At 41.8% G+C, this 15,258-nt stretch overlaps 1 protein-coding gene across 1 annotated transcript; it reads right to left on the bottom strand.

Moving 5' to 3' along the window:
* Positions 1-6,912: 6,912 nt before the first annotated feature.
* On the bottom strand, positions 6,913-15,258 carry ASMT (acetylserotonin O-methyltransferase). Its single transcript, XM_058018415.1, has 8 exons — positions 15,185-15,258; positions 13,658-13,832; positions 11,604-11,733; positions 10,844-10,912; positions 10,204-10,322; positions 9,279-9,419; positions 7,953-8,075; positions 6,913-7,543 (listed from the first exon to the last, which is right to left on the bottom strand). The coding sequence occupies exons 1-8, from the start codon at positions 15,254-15,256 to the stop codon at positions 7,332-7,334; spliced, it is 1,041 nt and encodes a 346-aa protein (XP_057874398.1). The 5' UTR covers positions 15,257-15,258; the 3' UTR covers positions 6,913-7,331.

The raw sequence follows: 15,258 nt of genomic DNA, 5'->3' as shown, positions 1-15,258 counted from the left end.
CAGCACTCCCCCACCTGGTGGAGAGGAGAAAGAAAACACACCCTAAGTAATGAAATATTACATTAAGTCATATTTCAGTATCGCAGAGGACAATGAAACAGCCAAAGCACCAGAGCATGTCTTTGTTTGGCCGTGTTGGTACTGACATCCTAGAGCTGAAGGAGGTGCTATCACTGGGATAGAAATTTCCCATTTTCCCTAGCTGAAATTGACAGGACCTTACTAATTTTGCTCAGAAGATGACTCTGTAGGCAGTGCTTTCAAATCTCCTAGGGTTCAGTTTAATACTTAATGGGATTTTTTCTATGATGTATACACTTGTCTAACAGCATAGTGTTATGGCACATATCTGATATTCCTTCTGAGAGCAGTTATTTTTAAAATAAAATACCACAAAAGATGAAAGTATTAATCCTTCTCAGAAAAATAAAGAGCTCACACAATTTTCTCGTAAAAAAGACACAAACATCGGTAGACATTAGATAACCACTCTGTTAGCTTTCATTTTCTTGTACAAAAATAAGGTAAAAACGATGGCAGCTGAACCTGAAACACAAAGACACTGCAGGGTCTCTCCCCCTGGAGATGGCTGAACCTCATCAGAGGCACGTATTGAGCCCTCACAGCCAGACATGCAGGCACAGAGTTCATGAGAGCAAAGAGACAGAGGCTGATGAAAAAGAACTCTGTCACCTCCAGCCTAATGGTAACACTCTAAGTGGCCCCTGGCATCAAAACACTGGCAATCACAACTTTGGTATTTATGATGTGAAAGGAGTCACTGCAGACTAGCCTTCTTTGGCTTCCTCTTTCCAAGATGGGAAATTAAAAACAGAGCCACTAAACCAGGCACAGTGATGGAGCCCACAAGGGAGCCATATGACTCTTATGAATCCTGGCAGTGCTCAGCAGCACTGGGACAGCAGTGTAAGAGGCTTCTGAGAGTCTCTCAACCTAATGGCACTGACTGAAGGGCAGAAGGGAAAATCTGGCACCAGAAAAATGTATCAAGCAGCCAAAAAGAGAAAAAAACCACAGCTGCCACGTACACAAGGGGATAAACCACCACTCACACAAATGAGATGGTAGAAAAAACACTGAGCTTCCTAAAGCTCTCATCACTCTCACATTCCCCTTTTTAACCCAACCAAGACAGTAAAATACTCCCTTTACAGTTTACAGGAATCTGACATATGCCCTGTTTTCCAATGTCATACCCATCATATATTATAGGAGTTATTTTTTTCTTTTCATAGTTTGAGAAAGACAGTTCAGAGGCTTGTTAAGGAAGATCTATTGTCAGTCACATCCCAAGCCACAGACCTGCTTGAAAGGGAAAAGGTACAACACAGCAAGAACATCTCTACCACATTTACTCCACAGAGTTCTGGCCAGTCATGAATTTCAGCATTTCCATTCAGCATTAGTTTAATTGGAAAACAGTTGTTTGAGTGTAGTGGGCCAACCACTTCATTTCCACAGCTCAGTTACACTGTGCTTCATACGCCCAATGAGGCAGTTGTCCATTTTGGCCACCACTGCAAACTGGTGGTTCCTATTGAGTTTAAAATCAATCAAAACCCCCAGATCCCTTCCTGCAGAGCTACACTCAAGCCCCAGTACCCCAGGCAGGATGTACTACATCCAGGATTACACCATCCCAAGTGCAGAATTTGTCCTTCTAAAATGTCATATGGTTGGTGATTGTGCAGTGGTCTAATCTATCAAGATAACTCTGTATCTCCTCTCTACCCTCAATGCTTCCTCCTAACTTAGCAACATAAGCAACCTAGGTTAGCATCATTGCCAAACAACTTGGTAACATCCATGAGAGGGAAGGCTCTTTTATCTTCAGTTAGAACATGGCTGAGAATACGTCTCAAAAACATGACAAGAATGTGGATTTTGAAATCACTATAGATTGTTAATGAGGAACATTCAAACCAAAATTGAATAGAGGAATTTTATGCAAATGCACATACACACAGGAAAACAGCATCAGCAAACAGTAAGGAAATTGAAACTGCTCCCTGTCTGCCTTAATGATATGCTGTCTGGGAGAGAGTCATTATGAGACACTCTGTATTCACAATCCCTTCCATCTGAAGGGACATAATATACAAATGTTATCAAACTTAGCCATCTGCATGGCAAATGAGGAAAGGGAAAAAAATAGGTGAAAAATCTTGTTCTTTGCATGGTATAACAGAGGGGAGAAAAGGCAATTAAAGTTAGCCCTTTGTTTCTCAAACTTCAAAAACTAAAAGTGGGAAGAAATCCCACCATAGAAGAAACCTTCCACATTTAAAGCAGTCAGACAACAAGCCCTCATGTATAAACCAATATGTTTTTAAACCTTCAGGCAGAAACAAGGTCTACTTAGCCAAGCCTCCAAAGGTGAGTGGGGTCTCAATAAATGTTAGGTCCATCCTGAGGGCCAGATCTGCCTTAGTTGTTTGCTGGGGTTTTTTTTCTCTAGACTTCTATCATGCTTGTTCAAGTTCAAAGTCAGTTTACATTATGATGCTTTATTATGAACTATTTTATTCTCAGAGAAGAATGTCCCTGAGCATTTCAGTCTTAGACATCTATATAAGACTGAGTTATATTTCTTACCTTGGGGACTAAAAATCCACTGATGTATTGCACAATGATTTGAGAATAGTCAAGGTCTTCTGTCAAATTCATCTTTCTGGACTGAGACACAGATTTCCTGGCTCTCTTAATTTAAATAAGCTCCTTTCTACCAGACACAGAGTACAGCATCTGATCCACATAATCTTATTGCTTCTGAGAAACACACTGGTTACAAAACATGTTATTTGGCTTTGATGTGTTCTTCTATCAGGTTCAGCTTTTTCCTTCCATCATCAAGTATAAGGCTAAAGAAGCAGTGTGGATTAAAGCTTGTATAGTCAGTTCATCAGTCAGCAACACACTGGCAGCTCAGAAGCACTTGAAAGCTTGTAACAAGGAAAACAGGAATCAGTACAGAAGAATAGCAAGAACCTGAACTCAGCATGATGAACCAGAGTTCATAAACCAAAGCAGAATATTACTTTAGGCTTTTTCAAAAGCATAGATCCTCCACTGAACTGGCTTTTGGTGTGGGAAGGCTTCACAAAAAGAAACAAAATATAGCAAGGGATAGAATGTAATATGAAGAAAACCTAATTATCTGGCATGAAGCTCAGCCAGACAGGTGTGGGGAACAGCAGCTTGCAAAATATGATCAGTACATTTTCCCTCACCTTTTCTCTATTTCACTAGGCTGGTTCCTCCCCTACCCACCTTGATTCCTCCATTCCCTCAAGTCCCACAGTAATTAACCACAAGCCCACTTTAACTTCCCATGATGTTTTCACTCTGATAATCTCTTTGATCATTTTGTTTCTGCCCTTCTTCTCAGCTGAAAATATTTGGCTGAACTTCTTCATGGCTTTGAGGGCATCCTCCACTAAGGGGCCAGGGAATTCTAATATTTGTCCCTGTGCTTCTCATTGCCTGTTTGCTAGCTTTTGTACCTAGATGTGGTTGATTACTGCTTTTGTCTCTTGCCTTTGTCTGTGAGGCTGAAGAGCCCTTAACAATCTGTCTCAAAACTCAGGTACCCTCACATTATAGATTTCTTAATATTCTTAAATTCAAAATGTCATAATATATACAACTGAGAAACAGTATCTGTTTCCCAGCTTTTAATACAACAAGGTCTCCTGTGTTACCAAAATACTAGGCCTAAACATACAAAAGTCAGAGCAAATTCCGAACTCTAGAAAAATGTACAACTCCTCATTCTGGGCAAAATAGGCCAGAATCTGTGAAGCTTGTATTTAACAAGACATCATTTTTAATTTTTGCATGTTTTTAATAAGCATTGAGAGGTGAACAGTTTTGTCAAGCCATAGCATCCTTAGTATTCCTATCAGAGCCTGGAACTGCAGTCTTCCTTTTGTACTATAAATGCTGAAAGAAGAAACCAGCAAGGCATAACACAGGCACTGCTTCATTCATCACACAGAAAGTTTACGGGTTTAAGACTGTATTCCATTTCAACAAAGCATTACCTATTTTAAAGGTACAAGACACAGCACTGAACAAAGACTTAATACATATCCTTCTAACAGCATGAGTTCTAAGTCATTCTCAAGCCTCATACTGAGCTGTTGGAAAAAACCCAACAAATTTTATGTGCTTTAAGTCAGCCCCTGACAGCCTGATTGCACCAATATGTAACATAAAGACCTATTTCCTATTTAAAGGGATCTGTTTCACCCTGTAACAATTAAATTTCTTTTAGCAAGCCTGGACATGTATGCTGCACCCTTTCAGAAGCTGCACGTTGTGAGAACTCCCAGTTCTGAAAAGGCCGCTCTACTGGCAGCCTTTCAGAAGACATTGTGCTCAGGGAGTCAGCGCCTTGGACAGGCCACGTCTGCTCTGAGGGCTTGAGAAGCTCATGTGTTATTAAGGTAATCTGTAATCCATAAAATATTTGGGAAAGGTAAGCTGCAGGTTGACCAAGGAGTGGAAAGCAGTGATCCTGAGCAGGAGCTTTTTGTACATGCAGGAGTCAGTGCTGCCCATGGCAGCTGCCATGCTGCATGCCCAGCGTGGCCTCAGGCCTGTCCTGTGCCCCAAACACCCCTCAGCTCAGGGGGCCTCAGGTAGCTCCCACTCCCACACCACCATCACAGCCTTGCCTTTAACAATGCAGCAACCAGCTCTTGTGAGTACAGCCTCTTTCCTGTAAGAAAATTATCACCCAAACAACCCAAAATGAGACGTTTCCTTCCATGGACAGCATCTGTACAACTTACTGGGGGAAAATCCAACAGGGCTCCATGCTGTGCTGGATGGAGCATGGACAGATGTGCCTGGCATCTGAAGAAGCATCAGGATTTACTTGCTATCTATCTGCCTCCTCTTTCTCATTAACACAGTTGTTATAAGAAGCCATTTGTTGTAGGCCTTGCTTACTTAGTTCCAGAAAGCAGCCTGCCTTCAGTGTAGAGCATTCTGCATAACCCTGAGAGAGCTTTGCTTAAAATGTTGTATTCATTCAAAATGTTGCTTCATTCAAAATGTTGAAGCGACACTAAGCTTAGCTACACTAAGTTAGTCTGCAATAAGGCTTTTTCGAAGGGCTAAAACATTAGAAGGGAGAACACTGTGGAAAGTTTTGGGGGGAAACCCCACACATTTATAGAAGCACACAGAGCTCAGGAGAGCCTGTGGACAGGTCCCCAGTGCCTCAAGGGCTCTCTAGAGCAGGTGAGTGGAAGAAGGGAGAGCTGAACCTTGGAGCCAGCAGGGAACCTGGAGTGTGGGTCCCACCGTCCCACAGTGGTTCTACAGCCACAGATCCTGTGGGACAATTTCCCACCCTTCTGCCCTCCATTTGAAGTCTCCTTTGGCAGGATGTTTCTAGGCAGCATTCAGCCCCCAGCCTGTGCCTGATCCTGCTGCAGTGGGGCTGTTTGTCTTTCTGAGCAGGGGTCCCTTACTCTGCACCTCTCCTGCTTTTTTCTTTCTTAGTTACTGTTTCTTTTGTTACATTTGAAGCAGCATTTTCCTAGTGCTCAAGGCTGTGCTTCTTCAATGACCCACAACTATCAGCAAGTTCTGAAAAGCAGCAGCCACCAGCTTCCAGTTAGCACATTAAGATGGTAAATTTCCTGGCTTTTCCTGCCCTCTGCTGTTTCCTGTAACTCCCAAGCCATCAGGCCAAGGCCCTGCTGGAAGTTTCTGTCCTCTCACAGCAGCCTGGGGAGCAGATGACTTCACTCAGCCAAGTCAAGCACAGCCAGTCTCAGTGTTTCCTGCTGTTCCCTGCCCTGGGCATTCTTCTGCTCTGGGCTGATTCCCTCCAGCTGTGGCCAGCTTTCATTCATTACTCCTAAGCCATACTGGAGCTAGAAAATGTATCTCAGCCAATATGGCAAAAAACTCTGTGAAAGGGGGAAAGAACTCTATTGGCAGAGCCATCTGCTTCAAACAGAAAACCTCTCACTGCAGCACCATGAAAGGGCATGAACCTGAGAACAGCTTTCATTACCAAAAATGGGTAACTTGGAAACCTCCACCTTCCTTCCTTTCTTCTGGCATAAGCTTTTTGAAAGCTTTTTAACATATCCAAGAACAAGCAAAAAACAAGGACAAGAGTCCTTATATATAGCAAGGTGTCATCAGAAATGTCTGTTGGAACACAGAAACTGTAGAACAAACAGGGTTTTAATTTGCCTGCATGTAGCAAAGCACTTATTTCAGGCTCTCTTCACAGTATTTGTCATTTAGAAGAAAAAACAAAACCCTCCCCGAAATCCAACATTCCAATCATGCAAGCTGTCCCAGCATGTCTCTGTAACTGCAATATTAGAGCCTTATGTCTCCTGTGTGTACTGAGGCTACTTTCTCCCTGTCCTTCTCCTATAGTCACATGAGTGAGAGGCTCCTGTAGATGGCTACTGAGTCAACTATATCAAGCTCCTCTAGTATCCAGCTTAATGGGCAAATGCAATTACTGTTCCAGAAAAAGCTGCAGAGTGATTTTTAGTGCCTTATCCAAATGTTTCTCACTTCAGTAATGTATTATTCTGCTTCCAAGAACTGCATGGGTAATGGCAGACTGTGTTTGTTCTAATGATTTAAAGAAATGGCAGGAGGCATGCAGTAAGGACAATACAAGTATATAACAAAATTACTTCACAGCATCATCTTCCTACCTGTCTTGTAATAAGAATCCCTGGGTTTCAACCAGTCACTAAAGTACAACACTTTTTCATAATTTAAATCAAAATCTAAAGGAAATAAAAAATTAATATGTTTTTTCATGCAAAACTCCCCAAGGCTCAGACACGACTTCTCCTGGAACTCTGAAAAGACCATAAGGAGACATAATTTGGTCTGGTTTTATTATATCAATATTTCAGGAATAAAAATGCAGGCACAAAAGCTCAGTACAGGGATTAGTTTTGTTTTGTAGGAACTCAAGTACAAATTCAGCTCTGCTTTTGTCAGATACAGTGTCAAAAATCAGAAAGACTGATACAAGCTGAAGCAGACACACTACACTTTTCTTTTGTGGATTGTTTCTTGTGGAACAGGTGCTGAGCTCTTTCTTTTTCTCCCAGATCCAAAGGCAAGCCAAGCCAGGCTTCCAGATTTGTAACACATGCATGTTGAAGATCTGTTATTAGTGAGTCTTTTGACAATGTAGCAGCTTACAAAAAGTTGGCTGCCTTAACTAAAAGCTAGGCTGATCATTGCCCACTAAGAAGAATAGCATATTTCTCAACCTCTTCTGTTTTGTTACATACATAAAACACATACTACTATTTCCTTCCTAAAACAGCATCATAGAGTTTTCCAGTCCTCTTTACTTGAATCACTCCAAAGCCAGCTGCCTCCAGGAGCTTGCTGTACTCTGCTGCTGTTCTCTCTTTCCCTTCTGTCTGCACCAACATATTCATGGAATACAGCTGGGTTTCTACAGGCCCACTTTTATCTTCATTCAGAAGGGATTCAACCAGCAACACTCCCCCACCTGGTGGAGAGAAGAGAAAGAAAACACAGCCTGAGCAATGAAAAGGCAAGCTATTTTTGAGCTGTTACTGGGACAGATCCTAACCTTACTTTCAGGAAGAGGCAGTCTCTACATTAAGTCACATTTCAGCATCACACAAGACAATGAAAGAGCCAAAGCATCAGAGGATATCCTTGCTCAGCTATGTTGGTACTGACATCCTAGAGCTGAAGGAGGTGCTATGGCTGGGCTGGAAATTTCACATTTTCCCCAGCTGAAATTAACAGGACCTTACTAATTTTGTTTTGTAGGCAGTGCTTTTGAAACTCTGAGGCTTCATTGTGATGCTTAATGGGATTTTTTGCTGTGCTGTATACACCTATCTAAACAATAGTAAGAGTCCCTCTGCTCTTCAAGAATTCACACCTACCAGGTTTGCAAGCTTTGTAGACTTTTGCCAGCAGTTGTTTGCATTTGTCATCATCCCAATCATGCAGTATCTTGGATAAAATATACAGTTCAGCTTCAGGTATTGAATCATTAAAGAAGTCTCCTGTGAAGCAAGAATACATGCATTATACAAATCCCCACAACACTGAGAGCTGAGTTATGCAAATATTTTCAGTTCTGTTCAATTCCAGGCTTGCAATGTCCTTTAGACATATCACATGGCAATGGAGGTACCAGGTGAAAGTCCTCTGCTGCACTGCATAGGGAATTTTGCTCTTGATCAGTCTCAAGAAGATCTGAAACATTTAAAGGCAATAACTCATCCTGAAACAGACTGATGTACAGGAAAGAATTTGAGTTTTGGCTTTCTCCAATGACAGAAATTCAAATTCATACTGCCCTAAGGACATAGGTTCACACAGTTCCTGTCATGAGAAAGAAGGAAAGAATATTGCCTTCTCTAAGAAAGTTTTCAAAGATCTTCTGTAATCACAGAATTACTCCATAAATCCATAGGTAAAAATACACATCTCTCACCTCCATCACTAGCTTGTTATTCCTTTTGTTCAGCACCTGCTGTACTGCACTCAGATTTTTTTTCTCAGCACTTTACTTTGTCGTTTCTTCTCCCATTTTGTTGCATCTTTGTTTTTATACACTCCCTTCCCTCCTCAAGTCTCCTTTTCTCTCTCTCAGATCTGAGCAATTTTAAGCACTTCCAGCACTTTGAAGACTTTTGTAAACATTAAAAATGAGATCTCCCTATATTCATTTTCCTCATACATAGTACAAAGACTATGCAGGATCAGTGGTCTGGGCAAGAGGAATAGGAGCTAGCTCACCCACTTTTATGTTCCAAAATATCTTAGGACTTGAAGATCAATCACCTGTGACCAGAGAAGGAAAAACCCATGTTCAGAGCAGACCTGGCGCCCCTCACATCTGCCAGGAGGTTTGCACAGGAGAAAAGGGGAGTGTTAGGAAAATTTATAACAAAGCATAGCAGATTTCAAAATTGCATGATGCTTTTTTTTTTTTTTTTTTTTTTTTCCTAATGTACCATTGTTCTTAAGAAATGAAATAGCTCTCTTCAGGAATTACTGTTGCTGAATAACTGACTTGTGTCTCTGACAGCTGCTGGAGGACAGCTGGAACAGCTGCAGAGGTGGGTTGGGGACGCTGCAGCCTGAGACCCTGTCCCCATAAGGGGCAGCTGGAGATCTGAGCCTCCAGTATGACACCTCTGAGCAGAGCCAGGGCTCTGGAGCCACAGCTGTGACAACTCCACACCACTGTCCCCACCTACCTTCATGGAAAGTGATCTGATGCTCCTCAGGGGAAACAAACTGTTCTTTGGCCACCTGTACAACTTTGGGCAGGTCATAAATTGTGACAGTAGAATTTGGATACAAAGAAACACACTCTTGGGCCAAAGCTCCTCCACCTCCTTTGGGGACAGGAAAAGAAGGTCAGTACTGACACAAACCCAACCTGTTCAGTGACATCCCCATGAAAGTATACAGGCAATGGTACATTCAGCCTCATGGAAGCTGGCAATGTATATTTGACCCCTTGAGACACCTCTTCCCATGTGCTGCTGGGAGGGAAGAGGAGGGGCAGGAGAAGTCACTGTCTCCATGTGTTCTGCAGGAAGGCCTGGGGGCAGCAGCACCCAGGCATGTGGGGTCAGCCCCTGCCCTTACCACTCCTACACTCCCTCCTAGCCAGACCAGCCGCAGGTGTTGGAAGGTGAAAAGTGAAAAACAGTCACTAAACCAGGCTCTGGGGAAGAAGTGAGGGAGGCCAGGAGGGAGCCTGCCTTGTCCTGTGAATCCTGGCAGCACTCAGCAGTGCTGGGACAGCAGGGTGCTGCAGGATAAGAGGCTGTAGGCAGTACCTCAACAACAGAGACTGTAAAGGAAGAAGGAGAGAGTCTGGCACTGGAAGAATGCATCAAACAAGGCATGAAAAATGCTAAAGCTGCCACATCCACGAGGGGATGAGTGACTGCTTACATAAATCAGACTGTAAAGAAAAACATTCAGCTTTCTAATGCTCTCATCACTCTCACATTTCTGTTTTTAACCAACCAAATCAGTAAAATTCTCCTTATATTGTTGTGTCCTACTTTCCACTGTTTTGCCCATCATATAACATAGGAGTTGTTTTCCTCTGCAGAGCTTATAAAAGACAGTTCAGAGGCTTGTTAAAGAAGATCTCCTGACACTCACCTCCCAGGTCATAGATCTGCCTGAAAGGGGAAAGGTCAAATGCAGCAAGGACATCTCTGCCATATATACTCCATACTGAGTTCTGGCCAGCCATGAATTTTAGCATTTCTTCATCTGATCTAGCAAGGCAAACAGAGACAGCACAGAGAGAGGGTTCCTTACCACATCCTCAGAGATTCCTATCATATAACTGCTGCTACATGTTTTAGCTTAAACAAAAATCTCTGGCTTTATTGACACAGAATATGTCCTCTTTGCATATAAACCTACCTTGAATATACTGTATCAGGAGTGTACAGCTATGAATTCATGCATTTAAATAGGGAATTAAGACTAGTGAAATCCAACAATGTATTATGCTGCTCATTCTCAGAATTTCCAAGGGACTTTTTTTTCCTTCAACTATCATTGCCTCTGTCAGAGATCTGTGATGTTTTTCAAGTTACAAAATTACATACTTCTATTCAAAATATCAGACAGTGTCACAGTAATTGATATTGTTGAGAAATAAAAACATTGCATGATGCTTATGAGAGGAATTCTCACCTCATCATATTTAATTGTCCTGAGTCATAGTTAAAAACATTAGTTTTATCCACAACAAGAAGAATAAAACTTCTATAAATATTTTAATGGTTACCTGTACATTGCTCCAAAAGGGTCTTTGGATGAAACACCAAAAGCTCTTTCATATTGGTTTCTTCCTTCTCTAAAATAGTAATTGAAAAAGCCTATGAGAGTGCTGATATATTTCTCAACCTCTCACAAGAATGACTGGTTCTTTTCAAGATCAGGGTGGGATGGCACTTTGAGCAATCTGATGTATTGAGTGGCATCAATGGTAGGAAGGTTGGAACTAGATGATCTTTAGAGCCTCTTCCAACCCAAACCATTCCAGGATTCTGTCATTTACGGGAGCGCATCTGAGATAAAGGTACAAGACTGATACAATCATCACCATCATCTACACCATGTTTGGTCATCATGTTTGACATGGACTGGAACAAGTGAGACTCCAGACCCATACTTAACTGCCCCTATAAACCTTTGCAGCAGAAGGACCCTTAGCCACCACTACTCATTATTTACTTTGTTGATGCCACATCCAGTAAGATCCACTGTAATGATAAAGTGCTTTACTGAAGGTGACACATAAAGAAATCTGATTTCTAGATCATCTCTACAATGACAGGGAAAAGGAAAACAAGAACATACACAAATGGAAAACTAGGAGGGGAGAAAAGCACACATATGGCCACGTTAACAGCTGAATTATCTGTTGCTTTTAATTTCTGAGAATGAGTCAGCATCTTTACTGAGCTCTTCCCCAGAAACACAACACTCAGAGCTGTGACACAGATGCTGCAAAGCACCAGACAGCACACAGCACTCCTCCTTACCTCACAGCATCAGCCAGGTACTGCCAGCACAAGTAGACTGTGTTGGAATAATACATCATAATGTGATACTGAGACTTTGGACTTGATTTTGTAAGGTAGACATTGGAAATTTCTGTGTTTCTGTAGAGGGCTAAAGCATAAAATAAATATATTTACTAACATATATGATATATCACCTTGCCAAGTCTGTTGTACAGCTTGGTGTTTATCACCAGAAGATGTCTATACAGCCAAAAACACAGCCACATTACTTCTACAACCAAAGCCTTCCACTGCAATGAGCAGTGGGTGAAAGCTGCTTAAATCTGTGTTGCCTCATTCCATCTAGGTAAACACCATCTCCCTATGCTTAACTCCAGCCCCAACTATTTCTTTCAAGAAGAGCAAAAATAATGCCTTTTAAGAGATGTCATTTATGTTGGGGAGGATGAAACAAGAAAGCCTTATAAATATGACTGCCTGGCAAAAGATTTTGAGAATATAGAAACTGTAAGTGAGATTGAAATGAAAGCAACCTTTGAGATCCCTTAGTTGCTGAACAACGGGAAAACAATGATGTGACCAGCTGAATGTAATCCCTCCTGGAGGAAACAATTCCCTCTGCAAGCAGGCAGGCCTAAGTGTCAGAGCAGACCCTGCAGCTTGGCAGATGGGGCCCAAAGAGTAAGATTTAGGGTTTAAAATGTAAACATAGTATGGTAATGTAGTGATTCTTATAGGTTGTATGGAAATGTTATAGGATATGCATGCTGTAGTAGATTGGTTAATGAGAATCTGAATATTCAACACAGAGGATGATTTATTGTATTGTAACAGGAACTTCGCGCTCTTTTCACTCTCTCTCTCTTTGTCTCGCTCTCTTTCCGCGCTCTTCTTTGCGCCCTTTTCTCTCTTTGTCTCTTTGTCTTCTCCTCTGCACTTCTTCACCCCCTCCTTTCTACATACTCTCCACTCTTAAACCTTTGCCTTTAACTCTCTTACACTTTGGGCCTCTCTTCTCTCGGGCCTGCTCCGAGCTGCGGCTGGCAGCTCCTAGCAGGGCCCTTCACCCACGCCCTTTGCAATAAACTGCAAGTTATACAACTTGGCTTCAAAGAGATCTCGTCTCCGTCCGTCCCAACCATGTGACCCCCCTGCAGCTCTTACAATTTACATACAGGCTTCTCCTCTCAGAGGAAGCTTTCAGTGTGCTCTAAGTGAGAACTCTTTGCAGACAAGTCTTCTTTCTGATCAACAAGGTCAGCAGGTGGGGAGAAAGTCCCCAAAACAGTAGGCCAGCCACACATACACTCCCTCAGTTCACTAGGACAGGACCTTCTGCAAACAGAAGAATGCCTAAAGGACTCCCAGAAATCTCCCCGCTCCCTCCAATGCATCTGCTGTGGCATCACTCACCCGCAGGACTTGCATACCAAAGGAATATAAAAGATAGATCCTGCTCTCCCCAAACCCATTTGGCTACAACTATAATCCCTAAAGCAGAGTATGCCAACACAAGGCAGGGCAGGGAACACAATTGGTGAGACTCTAGCTGGTCCTGACCAGCTGTCTGATGGCTACAGATCCTTTCTGTCCAAGTGCATTCCATGTTTCTGACATAAGGAAAAACTTTTATCACCTCTCAGTTCTGATCAACAAAATAGTTCACATAATGGTAAAAACCCTAAGAAGAACAAAACCTGTTTTAAATCATGCTGTTACCATCCACCCTGGCATTTTAAGTTTAAAATCCTGTCCATACCACAGAGATTTCTTGAGACAAGCTCCACAGAGCTTTTGGAGTTATCCTAAATATCTTCTCCACAGTCACATGTACAGAGACATTTAGGAATATAGAGCCCTGTGCCTGTGTTTCATTTTATACTTGTGATCATGCTGACATTTGCCTCCTCTTCCAGCTGAAGAGTAAATCCTAAGAGTGATTCTCTCCTTCTTCCAGCTACATTAACTGACTTAACATTTGGTATCACCTTTGCCCACACATCTTACCTCACTTTCAAAACCATCAGAGGTTTAAATCTTGCAATTTATTTCCATTCCTCTGCCTTTATTACCTCCTTCTTGTGTCATCTCTACTGCCAAGAGCTTCAATCCCACACAGGCATCCAGCAGTCTTCTCATCCCCATGGTGCTGGCACCCAGACCTGCTGCAATGGCATCTGAAGACAGAGGCTGTCCTGACTCCAGAAGAAGATCAAACACCCCCAGCTCACAGGCAGTGAACATAACCTGGGAGTAGGGAAAGATGGGAGTGAGGGATTAGGTGAAAGCACAAAGCCTACTGCATTTCACAAGCTGCTTAAGTAGGGAAAATATAAATTTAATAATATTTATTTCAGATAAACTTGTATTTCATATAAACAAGTCCAATTATTAAATTGTAATTTATCTGAGCACCAATATTAACATACTATGCATGTAATGCACTCATTAGTCTTATTCTTTTTCGTTTTCCAGTGAAGCCAGCGCCAATGCTTTTTGGCTTCCAAAAGTCCACATTTAGAGACCAGATTTTGTGTGTAAATGTCCTTGCCTCTTTCTTAGTTTAGAAACAGATTCTCACAATCTCCTAGAAAGAACAAAGGCAAGTCTGGGTGGGTGTGCTTGTTGTCTGTTTATGTTTCTGTTCTTTAACTAGGATCTAGCACATGCTTCAGTGAACCCTGGAGACTCTCTCATGGCTTGCATTAGGGTGAATATCCCATTCTATGGACCTTGCTTTCAGGCACTGATGAGAAGGACTACAGTGATCTTCCAAAAGCAGGGAGGTTCCTCTCATCCAGAAGAACAGCTTCATTTAACTGCACAAAACTGCCCAGTCTTTCCCTAGAGTTGTTTAATTTCTCCAGCAACATTCATCAACCTTCGGACAAACACAGCTAACCATACATTAAAAAAAAAAGAACCAACCGTCTTTCTTTAGCTATACACAGTCAATCTTACAAGTATGAGCCTATTACTCTGGTCACATAAACACTCCTGAAACAGTAACAAAGACATCAATTTAACAGACTGCCTGTATCTACAATGATTTGAGCTACAGTTATTCCTGTACAATGAAGCTCCTTTTACCCTGAGTAAGAACATGGCTTAACATGGCCAAAGTTGAAGTTGTTTCTCTAAAACATAGTACTAACAGTGTTAATTTGGAAAGCACTGGGCCCCTCTTTTTCTCACAACGGGATCTTTCATTATCTATTTTTCCTCTCTTTATTGTCAGCTGTGCCTTTCAGGAGCTTAAGGTGCAGCGTTTTTTGCACAACCAAAGAGCATTCCTTCTGTTACCATGTTGGCCAGGGGATCAGCAAGGGACAATAGGAAAATTAAGTAGTAAATGAGGAAAAAATCATCCACTGCACTGGATATTATAATTTTATGCCCATGTGCTTAAGCAAATAACATCAGCAAACAATAAGAAGAGTAGAATTACTTAGTTTTGCCTTTGTGCCTTAAAAATATCTTTGGAAAAAACAGTCATTATAGCAGTGCTTTCACCTCTTCCAAAGACTTACATTCAGAATCTAAAGAGAAATCCCTAATATTTCTTTCTGTATACTCTTTCTAAAAGTTATATTTCTTACCTTTGAGATTAAAAATCCATTGCTGTATTGCACGATGATTTGAGGATAGTCAAGGTCTTCTGTGGAACCCATCT

The sequence above is a fragment of the Melospiza georgiana genome, chromosome 2 (genome assembly GCF_028018845.1).
Source record: "Melospiza georgiana isolate bMelGeo1 chromosome 2, bMelGeo1.pri, whole genome shotgun sequence".
Classification (NCBI taxonomy): Eukaryota; Metazoa; Chordata; class Aves; order Passeriformes; family Passerellidae; genus Melospiza; species Melospiza georgiana.
This window is presented reverse-complemented; position numbering and strand designations above follow the sequence as displayed.